This window comes from Staurois parvus, unplaced genomic scaffold (genome assembly GCF_062004578.1).
Source record: "Staurois parvus isolate SC_StPar_1 unplaced genomic scaffold, SC_StPar_1.0 ptg000704l, whole genome shotgun sequence".
Classification (NCBI taxonomy): domain Eukaryota; kingdom Metazoa; phylum Chordata; class Amphibia; order Anura; family Ranidae; genus Staurois; species Staurois parvus.
The window spans coordinates 5103939-5124408 of NW_028318500.1; the positions used below are offsets into that span (position 1 = coordinate 5103939).

General features: G+C 41.0%; 1 protein-coding gene across 3 annotated transcripts; it reads right to left on the bottom strand.

The window, feature by feature from the left end:
- Positions 1–1120: 1120 nt before the first annotated feature.
- Positions 1121–20470, bottom strand: ADORA2A (adenosine A2a receptor). 3 transcript variants are annotated; one of them, XM_089653231.1, is made up of 3 exons: positions 20274–20470; positions 17282–17832; positions 1121–2080 (listed from the first exon to the last, which is right to left on the bottom strand). In XM_089653231.1, the coding sequence occupies exons 2-3, from the start codon at positions 17629–17631 to the stop codon at positions 1264–1266; spliced, it is 1167 nt and encodes a 388-aa protein (XP_089509357.1). In that variant the 5' UTR covers positions 17632–17832; positions 20274–20470; the 3' UTR covers positions 1121–1263. The 3 variants fall into 3 exon arrangements, with proteins under 3 accessions (XP_089509357.1, XP_089509355.1, XP_089509356.1); XM_089653229.1 differs by having other exon boundaries at positions 20270–20470; XM_089653230.1 differs by having other exon boundaries at positions 20206–20470.

Here is a 20470-nt window from a genome sequence, read left to right on the forward strand (position 1 = left end):
GAAGGATTAGAGTTCTAACCTTTCCTGGAGAAATTGCTGCTCCAGGCTCCCTCCAGTGTTGGTTACACAGCCAAAAAGAAAAAAGAACGACTTATTTAGCTATGTGATCTCTTCTGAAGTGTTGGATTAGATTTTAAGATTGGTTTATCTTCGCATTCCGTCTAACATTTTGTCCTGTGGCCAGCACTGGAAGGAGTCCAAGTATTCAAAACTGTTTCTCTTACTTTATTTATACTATATTTATCTATGCCAAGGAGACTGTCAATATAGCTTTAATTTAACATTTAATTATAGATCAAGTTTAAGAGGTTTTTTTTTGTTTGTTTTTTATTGAGAACTAAGAGATTTGTATCTGTTTGATCGTGTTAGATAAAGCGCCCATTGTGAACAGGTTGCATTCATTACTTCACAGTCTCAAAAATGAATCCTAATTATTAGTTAACGCTTTCATTTAAATGACCAGTGTTGGAGATGTGCTGACTTTCATTAAAATGACCCGGCCACCAGAAGGTGACTTTTTAATCAATAGGCCACCCATCAATAAAAGAAGTAATATAGCTACCTTTTGGTGACCACCATGTTGAAAAACAGCTGCTTATTCGCTTCCCATGCAAGTAGTTTACTCCCACTAACTGCAGTGGTTCATCTGATTGGCTTATACGTCACTACAGGATGTATCTTATATTTCTTCTTCTTTTAAAGGAAAGGTAAGTATATTACATATCCTTGTAAACTTAAAAGGAAAGGTGGGTATAATACTCCTTCTTTCATAGGAGGCCTACTGAGAAAAGTTGACGTTTTCAGAAAACGCACCAAAACCACCCAATCTGATAGTAGTTTATAGCAAAGTACAGGTAACACGCACAAAAACAGCACCACCCAGGCTGCTGGAAAACCGCACTGCATCAGTGTGAAAGCACCCTTGAAGCTTGCCTACCCCCTCCTGTCTCCCACACTTTCCTATTGCCACTTTTCCTGTAGTAAACTTTAGGTCTCCACAGGTATCAATGGCCATTCAGTATGGAAAGACATAACCTCTTTATGTTCTTATCCAGATCATTCATACTTCCCTGTGAAGCATAGTTGATAGAGAAATATGTATTGGTAAAAAACACAAAAAGATTTTTCAACTTGTTTTAATAAATAAAATAAGTCTCAAAAAAAATTCTAAACAATGTGAAAGTCACATAATACAGGACCCTCATGCTGAGCTGTTAAGATGATAACACGAAAGTCAGCTCTTTGAGAGGTCCACAGCTTTCTTCAGGAGTTTATAAGTTTCTCTTTTTGTTGGCTCTCAGCTTCATGAATTGTTTTCTGTTCAAATTTCACCCTAGAAGGATAGCCATTTTGATGCCAAGCCCCTTTCAGGTCACAGTTACTCCCATGGTTTTCAGTGCAGCCATTATAACTAATCCTGGTGGTTCCATTCAACTCCTCATTTGTATATGTTAAAGATTTCCCGCTGGCGGTACGTGTCTGAGGAGGCTGCACCCGACCAAACAAGTGTTGTCGTAAGATCTTACGAAAAGTATGGCGGAACTCCCGTATACGATAGGCATAAATGAGTGGATTCACCACTGAATTGGCATGGGAAAATAAGATGGCAAAGTACATGAGTAAAACTGGAGGGCGTTCACAGGTCTCACAGAAGAGAGTGAAGCAGTTGATGATATGCAGGGGCAACCAGCAAATAGCAAACAAGCCCACAATGATGGCTAAAGACTTGGCAGCATGGACTTCGCGTTGCAGAGTCGATCTTGAGCGTTCCCCACAAGTTACTTTTAGCTCTATCTGTTTCAACTGCCGTCGTGCTGCCATGAAAATGTGCAAATAAATGCCAAGCATGAGCAAAAGAGGCACCAAGACACAGGCAAAGAAATTGTAGTACACCATATAATCCATAGTCACAACATTTTCGAACATGCACTCTACAAAAGGAGTACTACATGATATGTTTTGATAGATGACGTCCTTCTTATGCCAGCCCAACATGGGGGTAAGTCCGATCACAAAAGACAACAGCCAGCAGACTCCAATAGTCACATTGGCTCTTCGACTAGTCACAAGGCTGTTGTACCTGGAAAGAGAGAAAACAAAGAATGAAGGTAATGCAGAAGTCTTAATTGAAAGCCAGATTCACTGCCTGTTGGAGTGTATTCCCTGCAGTAGGTGCTGCCCTCTAATTTCAAAGACAAATGTTTTATATATTTCAGTTTACCGGTCCTTAGATGTGGCGACTGCATTTGTTTTCTTTTTTTCAGGCTTTTTCCCTTTATTTTCACTGGGTGATCCTGCCAATAATAGACATTTTGTCCCTGGGTGGCTATGCTCACTCTCTTTTCTGTATCTTTGGAAGAAGCCATGGTTTCTCTATTACATGAGGATTGATGGGATTAGTAGTTCAGTTGTTTAGTTGTTTGTGCTATCTTTTCAGCCCTCAGAAGGTGCGCAGGATCACAAGTGTTTTATGTATCCTCTGAAATATTCTTAGCCTGAAAAATTCAAACGAATGTAGACACCACATCCAAGGATTGGTAAGCTACAAGATCTTGGTAATTAATCATAGGTTTTGAAACTTGGCAATCATACTATAGGTACAGAAAATATCACAAAAGAGGTAAAATTTAATCACATGTGACTGAGGGAGCCCAAATATAAACACAGAAAAAAAAAGAGTTGTGGAAAATAGGTCAAGGGAGAGACAACCTGGGAATTTTGTCTATGTTCTGGAGAAATGGCAAGGTCTTTCTGTGCGTGGGATAACAGCTGGAAGATTTCTCTATCCAAGCAGAGGTGACGGTGACTAAGTCTGAGAGAATAGCAAGAGCACAGAGACTATAGCATCTGGCATGCAGTCACCAGGGACCAGCATAGCTCAGAGGCATAAATTACAGTGATGATTTCAGCTATGTAGTATCTGACACACAATGAGAAATTTTAAACACTAGACAGCATGCTTTCTCAATGGTTACCATAGTAGACTTGTAGAGCTGCAGTCCAGAGTTCAGTTCTCACAAGGGACACTATCTGCATGGAGTATAAGTGTGTCCTTCATGTTTGTATGACATATTTAACTCTCCTCAAACAACCCAAGAATGTGTTAGCAGATTCGGGAATGTGCATAAAAGCACACGTGGACCCGCAGCACCATGCGTTCCGGTGTAGCACTATTTTGCATAAGGGTCAGGGACTTCTTTTGTGCATTTTCCACTTGTAGGACAACCCATTGAAATCAATCGGCTGCCCTACATGCAGCAACGTGTGCACACTCCATCATAACGTCATAATTTAAATGAATCTTTATTGTCCCTATGGTGAGCCATTCTCAAACAGGGATCTTTAGAGCTCTAGGGTTTCTCCAGAGGTTGCCAGAGATTCCTTGAGTTGTGGCTAATTGACCTACCATCTGATGGTGCCTGCATGGTTCTGGGAGCAACGCCACTTGGCAGAGCAAAAACAAACAAAAATTCCAAGCTCACTTACTAGCCAGCCTGCAATAAAACCAAATCGACCCTGTCTAATAGTTCACGTTAAAAACAAGGGGTTTAGTGGCACACACTGCAAATATACAGTATGTGTAAGCTGCAGTGGTCACGTCAAGGCACCCCAGTGTACTGCAGTCCTAACTTTATAATTTTGAGAGTCTCCCATGTTGGAGCACATATAGTAATGGATAGATTAAAGTTATTCTAAAGGCTTATTTTTTTTATAGAAAAAAATAACAAACATGTCTATACTTACCTGCTGTGTGCAGTGGTTTTGCACAGAGCAGCACGGATCCTCCTCTACTCGGGTCCCCGGCCAGCATTCCTGGCCCCTCCGTCCTGTCGGGTGCCCCTACAGCAAGCAGCTTGCTATTGAGGCACCCGCTGCTCCGTGTGTCCATTCACACACGGAGCCACGGCTCGGCCCCATCGCCTCTCTCTTCTCATTGGCTCACTGGCTGTGATTGACAGCAGTGGGAGCCAATGTCTCCTGCTACTGTCTCAGCTAATAAGAAGAGGGTGTCCTGGGATAGCCAATACTACAATGCACATCGTTGGATCGAGATGGGGCTTAGGTAAGTATTAGGGGGTTGGGGGGATACTGCACACAGAAGATTTTTTTATCTTCATGCATACATAAAAACTGGCTGTGGGTTCATGCATAAAAAAAACCTGGCTGTGATTGACAGCAGCGGGAGCCAATGGCTACCACTTCTGTCTCAATGAAAAGAGGGAGTCCCAGGATAGTTGAGACTCCAGTGCACATTGTTGGATCGAGAGGGGGCTTAGGTGAGTATTAGGGGGGCTGGGGGGGAAGCTGCACACAGAAGGTTTTTTATGTTCATGCATAGAATGTATGGAGGTAAAAAACCTTGAGCCTTTAAAACCACTCTAAGGGCAGGTTTGCCTGGAGGGAGCCCCCTCTCCTTGAAGGCATAGGGATGCACGGGACACTAGCAAAGGCACAATAGCAGCTGAAGGTATCCAGTGCATCTCCACATCAATTCACCAACTATATACACAAATGGCAACCACCTCAAACTATAACTAGCCTTTGTAAATAATCTGAAGAAGCAAGCAAGCGCTTAAAATGAATTTAAGCTGCTAAACACCAAAAGGTACCATATAAAACCTCCAAATAGATAGTAAAAGCAGGGTGTAGCACTTAAATCTGTACTTATATCGAATAATATAGATGCATAAAATAAAGTGACTTAGTGATGTAAAACGTGTCAATAATAAATGCATGCATACATCATAAAAAACGCATAAAAACTCATAATAAATACATTAGCATAAAGTGCGACATGAAGTGATGGCTGTGTCACTAAATGGTGACAAATCAGGTGCAAGGTGCCGGACTGGTAAATCAAACAATAGTCCACAATTAAGGTGCGCAGGACATCCTGATAATCTTCAAAAATCCAGTGGTCTGATCTGGTATTGTGGTGATATAAATAAGATTGCGCACTCACCAAATCAAACTGCGCATTTAGAAATACCAATTCCAGAGGACTGGAGATCCCTCTATGGTCTGGTCTGGTCAGGTGCCCCTCACTGCCTGGTAACCACTGCCACACATGATAGGGCCGCTCTGTGGGTATTAGTAGCTTGCAAGAAGCTTCAAAAAAGGAGGCCAGATAGTGTAATACCTTCTAAACAGGTGATGTTTATTCAAGTGCAGCACAAACAATGGGTGTGAGGAAAACAAAACACTGACCATCTGATGATATTCAAGATGGCCGCCGGGGCCCTCTTGGCGCCGGCGGTGTGACATCACAATTCTGTAGCTCCTCCCTGACGAGTTTCGTGCAACCGCACGTAATCATAGGGGGTATGCTTACCAAAGCCAAGAGGGCCCCGGTGTCCATCTTGAATATCATCAGATGGTTTTTTTATAATTTATTTATTATGAGTTGTTTTAATGAGTTTTTTATGATGTATACATGCATTTATTATTGACACGTTTTACATCACTAAGTCACTTTATTTTATGCATCTATATTATTCAATATAAGTATAGATTTTAGCGCTACACCCTGCTTTTACTATAACTAGCCTTTGCAGCAAGGAGCACATGGAAGGGCAACGCACTGGATACCTTCAGCTGCAGCTTTAAGGAGGGGTGGGCTCCCTGCAGGCAAACCTGTCCTTACCCTAGGTTCACATCTAAACATTTTCTGCAGCATTTTGCAGAAACGCAGTACAGTCCATTTAACATGATTTCCTATGGGACATGTTCATATCTATTATTTATTTATTTATTACAGGTACTTATATAGCGCCGTCAATTCACGCAGTGCTTTACATATATATTGTACATTCACATCAGTCCCTAACCCTCAAGGGGTGTACAATCTAAGGTCCCTAACTCACATTCATACATACACATACTAGAGCCAATTTAGACAGGATCCAATTAACCTACCAGCATGTCTTTGGAGCATATTTCAGCATTTTCACCTAGTGCATTTTTTGGAAAGGGTCAGGGACTTTTTTGAATGCAAAAAGTAGCATTTTTGGTTCTATAGACTTCAATCTAAATGCTGCAGAAAAGCATGTACTGCATTTTTGCTGCATTTTGCACTTTAAATCCGCCTAGCAACAAGAAAAATTAAAAAAAAAAAAAAAAAAAAAGCAAAATGCTTTAAAAACGTGGCAAAAACGTGTAAAAAAAATGCAGGTGCAAAAACGCAATGCAGAAATGGCTCAGATGCAAGCTGCATAGGTGTGAACCTAGCCTTAATCTATCCACAGCTATATGCGCTGCTTATCTATACTCTATAAAATTACTGAGCCGTATGTTTTCTTTAACTGCACACAAATGGTCTACAGCAGTCATAAATATTGCTGCTTGTTTTATATAATAGAGGAATATTAGCTAGAATCTCATTCATTACTGTTGCCAATGTTTTTTTTTTTACACAAACCAATCACTGCGAATAGCAGCCATGTCCAAAAAGCGACAAACTGGCTTCTAAAACATATTCATATCTACCATTAGATATGTGTGTTACAGTTTCAATAATTGTAATAGTTTATAATTCTACTTTAAATGGCATCTTCCATTTAAATCTAAATTCTGGAGGGAATGGGTGCATGTAAAGTGTATACCATTTCTTGTATAGTAAGAGCCATTACAGGGTTGGTTACATAAAAAAAAAAATTGTAAAGCTATAAACCTGTAGAATGTGAACATTCAGTAGAGGGAGTGGCCATAAAAAATTCAGGTAGTTAAAAAAAAGGACAGTCATATGACCAGCTGCAGCAGCTATAAAGGCAAATGATGTGGATCATTGGTATACATGGCTGTAAAGGGCAATAGAGGGCTGTCTGCTTTATGGAACATTTGTACTAGTTGTAGGTGTGTGTCATAAACAGTAGAAGGCGGCTTGTACTTCAGAGGTATAAACCACTATCAATTTTACGCTAGAATATACACATGTAAACAGCTCTATATGTGAGCAGTAGCCAAACATCTATAAATGATGCTTTCCCCAAAGGCACTAGAACTTATTTTCTGCTCGATTCTTCATTTCTGGAAGGGTAATATTGTGCTCTTCTGTAAATGGCAGTCAGGAAATATGGTGATCCTAGGTCTGAGAGGAGCCAATGAAGCTAACAGGGTCAAGAATTACTGCTTTTCAGATACCAGCATACTCAACCGTTTACTATTCTATAGAAAAGGTTAGGTTCCAATCACACTAGCGCAACTCCAAAGTAGTGCGATTTCAAGTGCAACTTTGCTGCAATTTTGAATGAGTGAGACTTGAATGCGACTTTTGTTTTGACCAATGATAATGGACAACTATTGCACAACTCTCATATATACAGTGGATATAATAAGTCTACACATCCCTGTTAAAATGTCAGGTTTCTGTGATGTAAAAAAATGAGACAAAGATAAATCATTTCAGAACTTTTTCCACCTTTAAAGTGACCTATAAACTGTACAACTCAATTGCAAAAAAAAAACTGAAATTTTTTATGGGGGGGAAGTAAACATAAAAAACTAAAATAATGCGGTTGCATAAGTGTGCACACCCCCTCTTATAACTGGGGATGTAGCTGTGTTCAGAATTAGGCAATCACATTCAAAATCATGTTAAATAGGAGTCAGTACACACCTGCCATCATTTAAAGGGCCTCTGATTAACCCCAAATAAAGTTCAGCTGTTCTAGTAGGTCTTTCCTGACATTTTCTTAGTCGCATCCTACAGCAAAAAGCCATGGTCCGCAGAGAGCTTCCAAAGCATCAGAGGGATTTCATTGTTAAAAGGTATCAGTCAGGAGAAGGGTACAAAAGAATTTCCAAGGCATTAGATATTCCATGGAACACAGTGAAGACAGACATCAATAAGTGGAGAAAATATTGTGCAACAGTGACATTACCAAGAACTGGACTTCCCTCCAAAATTGATGAAAAGACGAGAAGAAAACTGGTCTGGGAGGCTGCCAAGAGGCCTACAACAACATTAAGCCCTGGTTCACACTGATGCGGTGCAGAATTTGCGCGTTTTCAGTGCGAATTCTGCACCGCATCAGAATCAGAATCACACCCCGTTCATGCGAACTGCTGCGGGTGTGTATGTTAAGCTAACAACACCCAGAAAGCGGTCCGCAAAACACGGTGCGATGTGTAGAATCGGATCACATGGGTGTGAATACCCATGCGATCCAATTCTAGTGCAGACCCAAAATGGGTCCTTCACCTTTTTGGTGCAGGTGCAAAATGTATGGCTCCAATCGCACCTCACACAAATCGCATGCAATTTGCACAGGAATGCTGTGAAAATCACATGTGATATACTGTACCGCATATATGTGAACCCAGGCTGAAGGAACTGTAGGATTATCTGGCAGGTACTGGCTGTGTGGTACATGTGACAACAATCTCCTGTATTCTTCATATGTCTGGGCTATGGGGTAGAGTGGCAAGACAGAAGCCTTTTCTTATGAAGAAAAACATCCATGCCCGGCTAAATTTTGCAAAAACACATCTGAAATCTAAAAGCATGTGGGAAATGTGTTCTGGTCTGATGAAACCAAGGTTGAACTTTTTGGCCATAATTCCAAAAGATATGTTTGGAACAAAAACAACACTGCACATCACCAAAAGAGCACCATACCCACAGTGAAGCATGGTGGTGGCAGTATCATGCTTTGGGGCTGTTTCTCTTCAGCTGGAACTGGGGCCTTAGTCAAGGTAGAGGGAATTATGAACAGTTCCAAATACCAGTCAATATTGGTACAAAACCTTCAGGCTTCTGCTAGAAAGCTGAACATGAAGAGGAACTTCATCTTTCAGCATGACAACGATCCAAAGCATACATCCAAATCAACAAAGGAATGGCTTCAGCAGAAGAAGATTAAAGTTTTGGAATGGCCCAGCCAGAGCCCAGACCTGAATCCGATCGAAAATCTGTGGGGTGATCTGAAGAGGGCTGTGCACAGGAGATGACCTCGCAATCTGACAGATTTGGAGTGTTTCTGCAAGGAAGAGTGGGCATATATTGCTAAATCAAGATGTGCCATGCTGAGAGACTCATACCCAAAAAGACTGAGTGCTGGAATCACATCAAAAGGTGCTTCAACAAAGTATTAGTTTAAGGGTGTGCACACTTACAGTATGCAACCATATTATTTTAGTTTTTTTAGTTTTACTTGCCTCCACCTAAAAGATTTCAGTTTTTGTTCAACTTTTACATCACACACAGAAACCTGACATTTTAACAGGGGTGTGTAGACTTTTTATATCCACTGTATAACTTTCAGGTGCTACTTTCATGCAACTTTTGAGGGTTTACATTGCAGTCTATGGCACTCAAGTCGCATGAAAGTCAGACCAAAGTAGTGCAGGAACCTTTTTAAAGTCACATATGTCACACATATTTGAACGTTTGTCATTGAAAAACATGGGGTGCAACTTGTCATTCAACTTCAGTGTCCAAAGTCACATGACAAGTCGCACAAGTGGGAATGGAGCCTAACATATAAAAGCTGAACTCAAACCTTACCTTTATGCTGTCTATAAATGTAATAAAAGATTTTCATTTGAGAATTTTTATTTGATTTTCTAATCGTTAGTAGGGTCATATAGATGATCGTTTTCTACCACAATGATGGGAAATTTCGCAGGGGCAGGAAGGAAAACTTTTCACAATCAAACGAATTATTGTGAAAAGTGTACCTTATGGCGCTGCTCCAAGCTATGGATGGAAGGAAAAGGATCATCCCACCGGCAAGGGAGAAGAGGGAGCATGAGTCTGAGCGATTCCAGCCAATACAAATGAAGGGATGGACGCTGCTCCACCAACCCCAGGACTCCAATGTTAAAGAATGGTCTCAGCTACCATACTGGCCACACCCTCTCACGAGTTTGCCCTGCCAAGCCCCAGTGGGTGGAGCGAAAGGCATCAGAGGGCGTGGTCAATTGTATAGGATCCTCTCATTTCCTGCTGAAAGACGTCCATCATCTAGCTCATGAGTGCCCAACCTGTGGCCCTCCAGCTGTTGCGGAACTATAAGTCCCATGAGGCATTGCAAGCTGCTGCCAGTTACGACCATGACTCATACAAACAGAGGCATGATGGGAGTTGTAGTTCCGCAACAGCTGCAGGCCCACAGGTTGAGCATTCATAATCTAGCTCTTTCCTCTCCAGCCTGACTGCCCGTGGCCCATCCCTTTATTAATTCAAGATCAGCATCATATGTGGGTATTACCTAGGGTGGAGGAGCCTGCTTAGCAACATTCCCTCCTCCAGACTGACATCCAAAAAAAGGATAACTAAACTCAAGAACAAAAATGTAATGTAATGTAGTTTGTAGGTCCTTAGATGTGGTGGCTGCATTAGTTTAATTTTTCAGGTTAAGAACACTTCAGGCAAGTACAGAAAAACACCTGTTGATTTTGCCAGATGTGTGCTGTGTTTTTCTCTTCCTGTAAACTGAACTGAATGTTGTCTTCCTTTTATAAATTACTAATCTCATTGCTAGGGAGAGATGAAGATTTGGCCAAGACAATCATGGCTCTCTCCATAGATTCAGTGGAGTGAGTAAGCATAGCCACCTTAGGACAAGGAGTGTGTACAGAAAAAAACATGCAGTCACTAAAACTAAGGAATGGTGCCCTGCAATACATAAAATTGTTATTTCTGGGGTTTAGATATGCTGTAAAGAGGAACAGTTAACATCTTTTCTGTTTGTTCTGAATAAGATGGGCAAGATTTAGAGCATATGTCAAGATTTTGTAAGGGTCCTTTCACACGGGCGTTTTTGTCATCAGTTCTGTCACATTTTTTCGAAGAAAAAAACGGATCAGTTCACATCGGTTTTTCATCAGTTTACATCCATTTTTCATCAGTTTACATCCATTTTTCATCAGTTTACATCTGCTTTTTAACATCCTTTACCAATGCAAAAACGGACCATATGTCAGTTTACATCAGTTTTTCATCCATTCCATTTCTTTATATGGAAGAAAAATAGGGTTTTCTTCTGTTCAAAAAAAACGGATGTTAAGCATTTGCCCTCCTGAGGATTTACCCTCCTTCCTGAGCAGGTAATTTTTCGTGATACTGCGCTGCGTTACTTTAACTGACAATTGCGTGGTCATGCAACACTGCACCCAAATGAAATTTATGCCCTTTTTTTCCCACAAATAGAGCTTTGTTTTGGTGGTATTTGATAGCCTATGCATTTTTTATTTTTTGCCCTATAAACAAAAAAAGACCGGCAATTTTGATTAAAAAAAACTATATTTTTGAATTTTTGCTTTTAAACATATCCAGTAAAAAAATCAAATTTCATCATAAATTTAGGCCAAAATGTATTCTGCTACATGTCTTTGCTAAAAAAAAAACCCAATACGTGTAAATGAATTGGTTTACATGAACGTTATAGCGTCTACAAATGGCGTTATATATACTGGGATTTTTTTTTCTTTAATACTAGTAATGGCAGCGATCAATGACTTATAGCGGGTCTGTGGCGGGCATTCTGACACTGGGGGGGGGGACTGATTAACTGCCACTGACATCCCCAGTGACACTAATACAGTGATCAGTGCTAATACAAAGCACAGACACTGTACTTATGACACTGGGCAGGAAGGGGTTAACATCTGGGACAATCAAAGGGATAACTGTGTGCTGTGTCCTGTTTTACTATGTGTGCTCTGTGTGTGTGTTCTTTACTGTGTCAGCACATTGCTTTGTATTGCTCTGCATAGCTGACGGGGATCTGTTTTGTTTACATACAGGTCTCTCCCGTCAGTGATAATTGGCGTTTGCCAGGTGCCGGCAGGGAATCACGGGCCGAGCCAGGCCGGGACCCGGTGATCAACAGCTGAGGTGGCACGGATAGGGCAGGCATGCGCCCCCTACCTGGAAATGGAAAATCACATATACATACGTGATTTTGTACAGCCCTGCTGCCCTGTAGCAGTATTTCTGCTATAGGGTGGCGGGAAAGCAGTTAACGGATGCAGACATTAACGGATGTAAACAGATGATCATCCGTTTACATCCGCTAGTCCATAGAAATACATCTGTGCCTGTTTTTCATCATTAATCAGACAGATGAAAAACGGACATACGAAACACCCGTGTTAAAGAGCCCTTACTGTATATGTCCCCACTAGAGATCTTTCCCCTCACTTCCTGTGTCAGTGACAAGGCAGGAAGTGAGAAGCAATCTCTCCAAAGAGAAGGGAAAACCCTATTTGACAGCTGTCACATGGAACAGGCGTCACCACATGGAGATTTCCCATCACCTGCTTTCCACGTGACACCTGTTACTAAAGAGACTTTCCCTCACTTTTTGCCCAGTGACAACTGTAAGTCTCAGTTCACACTACTACAACCTGAAAGTCACGTAACTTACAGTGTGACTTGAGTACTACTTTGAAGTAGTACTCTGAACAACTTTCAGGGAATGCCTGGGTAATCCTCCTGTAATGCCGGATCCAAATCACATCAATATAGACGAGAATCCGACTTGAAAGCAACGTCCATTAAAGTCTATGGGCACAAGTCAGATAGAAGTCACCTTGAAGTAGTACAGGAACCTTTTCTAAAGTCAGAGCAATTTCAGTAGTGCTAATTAAGACAGCTCTCATTGACTAACATGGGATTTCACAATTCATGCGTCTTGGGGCCTCACAAATCGGGATCCCAAATCGCAACAGTGTGAACCAACCTTAGGCTCCATGCACACTAAGGTTTTTTTTAAGCGCCTAAAAGCGGTTATTAGCATTTTTTTCTGTTCCTAGAAGATAAATAATGTTATCCTATGAGTCCATGCACACTACTTTAGACTAGTAGCTTTTTTCAAGCTTCAGAGTTTAGGAGCAGAAAAAAAAATGTTCTTGTAGAGTTTTTGGGAGCATTTTTCCAGCAGAAAATAAATGCTAAACGCTCCTAAACTCTACTAAAACACTCCTAACATCTTTTTTCTAGCTTTTTTTTCCTACATGTACTGTAAAAAAGCTAATAAAATGCTAACACTCCTAAATGGTACTAAAACTCTATTACCAGTGTTTTTTATCCAGCATTTTTGAGCTTTAAAAAAACATTAGTGTGCATGGAGCCTTAAGACGGGTTATGAGGTATTGCTAAATGTGCACCTTTTAGGCTATGCTTACACTAGCTTTGTCAGCAGGCGTTTGGGAAGCGTTTTTAAAATTTTGCACATGGCAGCACACAGTGCTGTTCACAGGGAAGAGTTAGCGTCGCGGCAAAACTGACACCTTGGGGTTTATTTACTAAAGCTGGAGAGTGCAAAATCAGACTCACTTCTGCATAGAAACCAATCAGCTTCCAGGTTTCATTGCCAAAGCTTCATTGAACAAGCTGAGGTTAGAAGCTGATTGGTTTCTATGCAGAAGGGAGTCTGATTTTGGACTCTCCAGCTTTAGTAAATAAACCCCCTTGTGTCAAGTCCGGAGGAGTTGAAGCCTCCCATTCAAGTCTATGGTGCCGCTCCGCAAACGCCTGGCTGGTGTTTGCGGTGCGGTTGCGATGCAGTTGCGGAGCGTTAATACCATTTAACTTCATTATAGGAGTTTGTGGTGCGGTTTTAACGCTTGGCAAATGCCTATCAACTACCTCAAAACCATGCATAGGGCGTTTTGGGAGCGTTTGAGCAGCGTTAAAAACGCTTCCCAAACGCCTGTCTAACGCCTGTCAAACGTTATAGGGCCGTTTGGCAAGAGTTAGGCTACGTTCACACTAGCCTTGTGTGCAGGCGGCAGAGAGGCGTTTGGGAAGCGTTTTTACCGCTTCCCAAATGCCTCTGCCAATTCTGCACATTACAGCACATGGTGCTGTTCTAACAGGAGCGTTTGCGTCGCGTCGCGTTGCGTTGCGGCAAAACGGACGCCTCTGGTCGAGTCAGGAGGCTTTGAAGCCTCCTATTCTCGTCTATGGTGCCGCTCCGCAAACGCCCGGCCGGCGTTTGCGGTGCGGTTGCGACGCGGTTGCGGGGTGTTTGCGGAGCGGTAACACCACTCAAATGCATTATAGGCGTTTGTGGGGCGTTATTAACGCTCGGCAAACGCCTAGCAACCGCCGCTAAACCGCGCATGCGTTTGCGGAGCGTTTGCAGAGCGTTAAAAACGCTCCGCAAACACCGGACCAACGCTTGCCAAACGCTATAGGGGCGTTTGGCAAGCGTTGGCAAAACAGCCTAGTGTGAACGAGCCCTTAGAAATAAAGTCAAGTGTGAACGAGCTCTTAATTCATAGTTTTGTGAATCTAGGTAAATGTAGATTCAATAGAATATATAAAATATGTCTTTACTCATTTAATTAGACCTTCAAATATTTCCTCAAAAATTTACAGATCCATTCATATAGACCTTGCATATCAAAGACCTTTTGGTCTGCTTCTATACCCCAAGCATGCATAAAACGCACACACAATATAGGGGCCCGTTTTGAGTTTCAGACGATTAGGGTTCATGCACACAGCCATACAGCATGTAGACCTGAATAAATACTCTCCCGGGACCTGCAGCCACTGCATAGCGCTGACCATTGAGATGTATTAGATGCCCATGGAGGTGCGGTTCCAATACAACTCTGATGCGATTTGGACACAATTTGGATACAGCTGTGATTTCTGTGCTGTGTGAGCAAAGCAAAGACTAGAAGAAAAAATGTGCTTGAATTTGTATGACAATAGGATGGATAAGCAATCTGAAAGAAATTCCATTGAAGTTTATGGACCTCAGAATCGCACTGCAACGCAGCAAACTCACAAAGGACCCTTTTCAAAAATGGATCGCAGCCGCGCTGCGTATATGTGAACAGGTTCCATAGATATTAGCATTATTCCACTTGTCATGCGGTTTAATGAGATCTGAACTGCATTAGAAATGCATCAGTGTGAACCAGGGCTGAATGTATTTATTTTCACGTTGTATTTATTCTAGATAATAAAGGGAAATGGAAATATTTACACAGTGCAAGAGAGTGGATTTGTCAAATCTTATTAGGTTATGACTTTTTCTAAGTAGGCTTTAATGTTAGGTTCACACTGTGGCAGATACAGTGGATATACAAAGTCTACACACCCCTATTAAAATCTAAATAAAATCTGACAGATTTGGAGTGTTTTTGCAAGGAAGAGTGGGCAAATATTGCCAAGTCAAGATGTGCCATGCTGATAGACTCATACCCAAAAAGACTGAGTGCTGGAATCAAATCAAAAGGTACTTCAACAAAGTGTTAGTTTAAGGGTGTGCACACTTATGCAACCATATTATTTTAGTTTTTTATGTTTACTCCCCTCCACCTAAAAGATTTCAGTTTGTTTTTCAATTGAGTTGTACAGTTTATAGGTCACATTAAAGATGGACAAAGTTCTGAAATGATTTATCATCACATAAACCTGACATTTTAACAGGGGTGTGTAGACTTTTTATATCCACAGTAGTTGTGGGTGCGGGTGTTAATCTCAAGCGCTCCTGCACCCACAGACAAAATTTGCTGCTCTTTTGCAGATGCTCGGTAATGCCGTTCATTCTTAATGGCATCCCCACACATCTGAAAACAGAACTGATTTCTATGCAGCTGCAAATTTAAAAAGGTGCAGAGGCATTTTCCCTGCATGTTTCCACAGGTGCAGTACCCCATTCAAATGAATAGGCTGCTGTGCCTGCGCAAACATGCGTCAAAAAAAATGCAACAGTGTGATTCTAACCTGGGTCACAGAGAAGAGGTAATATACTTACATACTGTTCATTAACAGATATAAAAATAGCACAGAAGATATGAAACTGGACAAGCGGAAGGCGTGGGTGTAGAGATGAGCAATAATGATCTTATGTAAAGAATAACTACAATCTACTGGTCTGAGGGTTTACACAAGGATATGGCAACTGAAGCATGAAATGGAGATCAGTATAAAAAGTTTGCATAAATTGCATGAGATGTTTAAGGAATAATATGGATGAGTTCTTTGCCCTTCTCCACTTCTTCTGCCTTTTTTTCTCAGATAAATCTTATGTTTTCAGTGACAGGGCATGGGGACCCCCATAGTTGTGCTCCAGGAAGGGTCACTATAAGATTACACTTACAACACTTGGGACTCCAGCTCGGCAGTCCTGGGTGTCTAGGTTCGATTGCCACCAAGGTGCTATCTGCAAAAATGTTTTCATATGTTTAACCTGGAGCTCCCAAGTTCCCAAAAAGTTCCTGGAATAAGTGTCTTTTTATATATATATATATATATATATATATATATATATACTGTATATATATATATATATATATATTTATAGTATATAGGCAAAGGAAGGTGGTATCAATCAGCCCTCCATACAAAACATATGCTTGGTGATCCACATATAGCAAATGATGTAGCAGCAAGTACTGTAGGCACTCAAAGGCCTTCCACTTGTGACAGCTTTATTCCAGCTACGTTTCGGGGAGTCACAGTTCTCAAGGTGTGTGTGTGTAATACACACATGCACACAGTTTAGCACTTTGGACAAGTACACTCTGTAATAAATTAGCCAGGTTAAAGTGGAGCTCCACCAAAAAGGGGAAGTTCCGCTTTAAGCCTTTGTCCCCCGCTCCCCATTAAAGATTGGCACCTTTGGGGAGTGGGTACCTGCTCCCACTTCCGCTGCAATTGGAAGCAGAGGTTGTCCTCCCTCCCTGTTGTCTTCTGGGACATGGGACAGGCCCCAGAAGACTATGGGGCCATTCACAAAGTGCAGCACTACTTAGGCAAGCTGGCACCAGGGAGAGAAGATGGCTTGTTGAACCAGTTTTTGGAGCTGCTGAGTTTTATTTATTTTTTTAATTCAACTGGAACTCTGCTTTAATGTCCCATTGTCATTTATTATTTTTACAAGTACTTATATAGCACCATCAATTTACACAGCACTTTACACGTATATATATTGTACATTCACATCAGTCCCTAACCCTCAAGGAGCATACAATCTAAGATCTCTAACTCACATACTAGGGCCAATTTAGACAGGATCCAATTAACCTACCAGCATGGCTTTGGAGTGTGGGAGGAAGTCAGAGTACCTGGAGGAAGCCCACGTAGGCACAAGGAGAACATGCAAACTCCAGGCAGGTGGTGCTGTGGTTGGGATTTGAACCAACAACCTTAGTACTGCCAGGCAGAAGTGCTAACCATTTAGCCACTGTGCTGCCCAGGAATGTCAATAGCCGAAAAGCAACAAATTAGCAAGAGATACCTAAAGATAACATGAAGCAACATTTACTCAGGCTTAGACTGATCAGAATGACATAAATATTTTTAATCACTTACCTGAGTGGGATGCGGATAGCAATGTAGCGGTCACAAGCAATGGCGAGGAGACTGAAGATGGAGCTCTGTGTCAGCACCAGAACAAAGCAGGCAATAAAGAGGCAGGCATGAAAGGTGGTGCAAAATCCAGTGCTAATTGAGATAGCAAATGGGATGGCAAGGACACCCACCGCAATATCTGCTGCAGCCAAGGATACCACAAAGTAATTGGTGGCGTTTTGAAGGTTACTGTTAATGTACACAGCCCAGCAGACCAACACGTTGCCAAGAATGGCCAGGATGGCAATGACCACTTCTAGGACTATATAAATGACGTCCTCTGTGTATGTCTCGCTCCCCTCCTTTAACATGGTGATGATGACATGGGGTAAAGGAGTGATGGTGCCTCATTGGTCGTTCCTGCCGTAGCGTGCCCTCTAAGTGGTATATCACATGTCTTGTAAAATGCTCCTTGCATTGATTCAGAAATGGAACTCTTCATACTACTCAGGTTTTCCTCCATTTAATATTCCCAAGCTGTCCATCTTCATATGTAAATTGCCTCTTAACTCCTGCCACAGAGATAAACAGTCAATAATTCAGCACAATGTCACCAGTACAGTAAAGTTGACCATTCACTGGTAGATTTTCATACATATGTTCATAGGAAAAATCTCAGCAGCACATGCTATAATGTCATCAGAGATGTTGTTCAAAATTTAATTTGCTTTTAATATTCAAATTTGTAATGGATGGAATTTCCAAAATGTAAAACCACAACCGCTGTTAGAATTTTGCTTATTTGAGAAAAATTTCCATCCTGCTCCTTTGATTATTTTTTTTTTTGTCATTATGGCCAACAATGAACGTAGACTTGACCCCATTAACTATCAGAAAATTGAACGCACATTCTGAATATTTTCAAATAAAATACAGGAGTATGGCCAGTTTTGAATAGATTCTAACTTGATTTACCTAAAAGAAATATATGAACTATTGGTCCTGATGAAGGGCCAGAGATATAGATGGAGCCTTCGAATAAGGACACAAGAAGTCATTACACATTCAAAGCTTTGCAGTCTGGAATCTGTACAAGTAAGAGGCGTATTAGCATTGATTTCATACTACTGAAGTTGCAGCTGTCAATTCTAGTCACTTGAAGGTATTGATTATGTGCCAGAGGCTGCATGTAGGAGCAACGGCAGAGGGCGAGAAGTGACAGAGTTGTGTTTTCCGCGTTCACATTCTTGCTAGACTTGGCCATAGTTTATCAGCTCACAGCAGCAATCAAACGCCCCCAGTTCAGTGACAGGTGCACAGCACAGATACGCTATGAGTAAGCGAGGAGCACGCACCACAACACTTGTCTGTACACACAGCTCTGTCCCCACCGACACACCCAACCCTAACTCACCCCACACACTGTATGTATACTGAACACAAACATACATGAATGCAGATATATTCAATTCAACCAAACTATCTACATATCTAAACACAGTTTGCTGCTGGTACTTATACCTCTCTATGGAATCTGTGCATAACACTTAAAAGGCCAGCTATGCTTATACCTGCATATAACCAGTACAGTGTCAGTTATTATTATTATTATGAATATACAGGATTTATATAGCGCCATCAGTTTGCTCAGCGCTTTATAATTAAACACTATCGGTCCATACATATGACATATGTCTGGAGGACAAAGCTGCCCTTAGCAACACAAATCTCTCCAACTTTAACTTTTTTCCTCACTAGTAGGCACTAATCCCTGTTTGAAACAAATTGCCAGTTTGGTAGGAATATTATTATTATTATACAGGATTTATATAGCGCCAACAGTTTGTTCAGCGCTTTACAATATAAAGGGAGACAATACAGCAACGATATAGTTGTTATTATTATACAGGATTTATATAGCGCCAACAGTTTGCTCAGCGCTGTACAATATAAAGGGAGACAATACAGCAACGATATAGTTGTTATTATTATACAGGATTTATATAGCGCCAACAGTTTGCTCAGCGCTGTACAATATAAAGGGAGACAATACAGCAACGATATAGTTATTATTATTATACAGGATTTATATAACGCCAACAGTTTGCTCAGCGCTGTACAATATAAAGGGAGACAATACAGCAACGATATAGTTGTTATTATTATACAGGATTTATATAACGCCAACAGTTTGCTCAGCACTGTACAATATAATGGGAGAGAATACAGCAACGATACAGTTCAATACAAGAGGGTTAGGAGGCCCTGCTCCTTGGAGCTTACAATCTTCAAAACAAGAGGTTTAGGAAGGGCCCTGCTCCTTGGAGCTTACAATCTAAGAGAAGTAGAGTAAGGTATATTTTGCCTACATCAGCTTAGACATTATAGAAATTCATATCTATATCAGAGAAAACCAACATTATTGAGGTAACATACACCTCCTACAACATCCTCCACTACTAGAACATTTAGCTCATACTTCTATATTTAATTTCAACATTCACCCAACACTCTTCCTTATCTAGACCCCTGCTTTTTTTTTTTTACAATGCTTCGTTTTTAGATATGGATGTACGTACCATCAATACATAACGTACATCGTCATATGTAAAACAAAATAAAAATAACAAAATTGAATATATTAATCGACTCTGCATCTATTTGTTCATTAAACTACAACATAATCCTTCTGCATTAACCATGCCCGGGTCACTTTATGTTCTCCATTACATTAGATATCTAAGAGATCTGCCTTTTTTTTAACTGTCCTAACCTTCTTGTCTTGCATTGTAAATGTACTGACCCCCTTTATTTTGTAGCGTTGCGCAACCTATTGGTTCTATATAAATCCTGTATTATAATAATAACATCAAAATAAATAAAAATAAAATCATCTAAAAAAAAAGCATGTCCATTACAAAAAAGTTGTCAAGTGTTACAAGTACCTGAGTAATATTTCTATACCCTTGTGATGGTATATTTGCTCTGAGATAACATGCAGTGTCTCACCTACTAGGAATAGCTTTCCCTCCCAATGTGACAGCTCCGCTCTGTAGTGATCAGTCCCATGCACTTGACTCTTCTGCTGTCCCCTCTGCTTTGCTTTCCCCAAACTGCTGTGTGAGTGCGTCTCTCCTCCTTCTTTCTTCTCCCTCCTCCCTTGGTTGACATTGTCTCTCCTACCAGTCCCACTCACACACCTCTTGTTTC

Excerpts from the sequence above, each read along its gene's own strand:
- ADORA2A (XM_089653231.1), bottom strand. The coding sequence starts at position 17,631 with ATGTTAAAGGAGGGGAGCGAGACATACACAGAGGACGTCATTTATATA. Across the intron at positions 2,081-17,281 it reads GCTATCCGCATCCCACTCAG|GTACAACAGCCTTGTGACTA; the intron begins GTAAGTGATTAA and ends CTCTCTTTCCAG.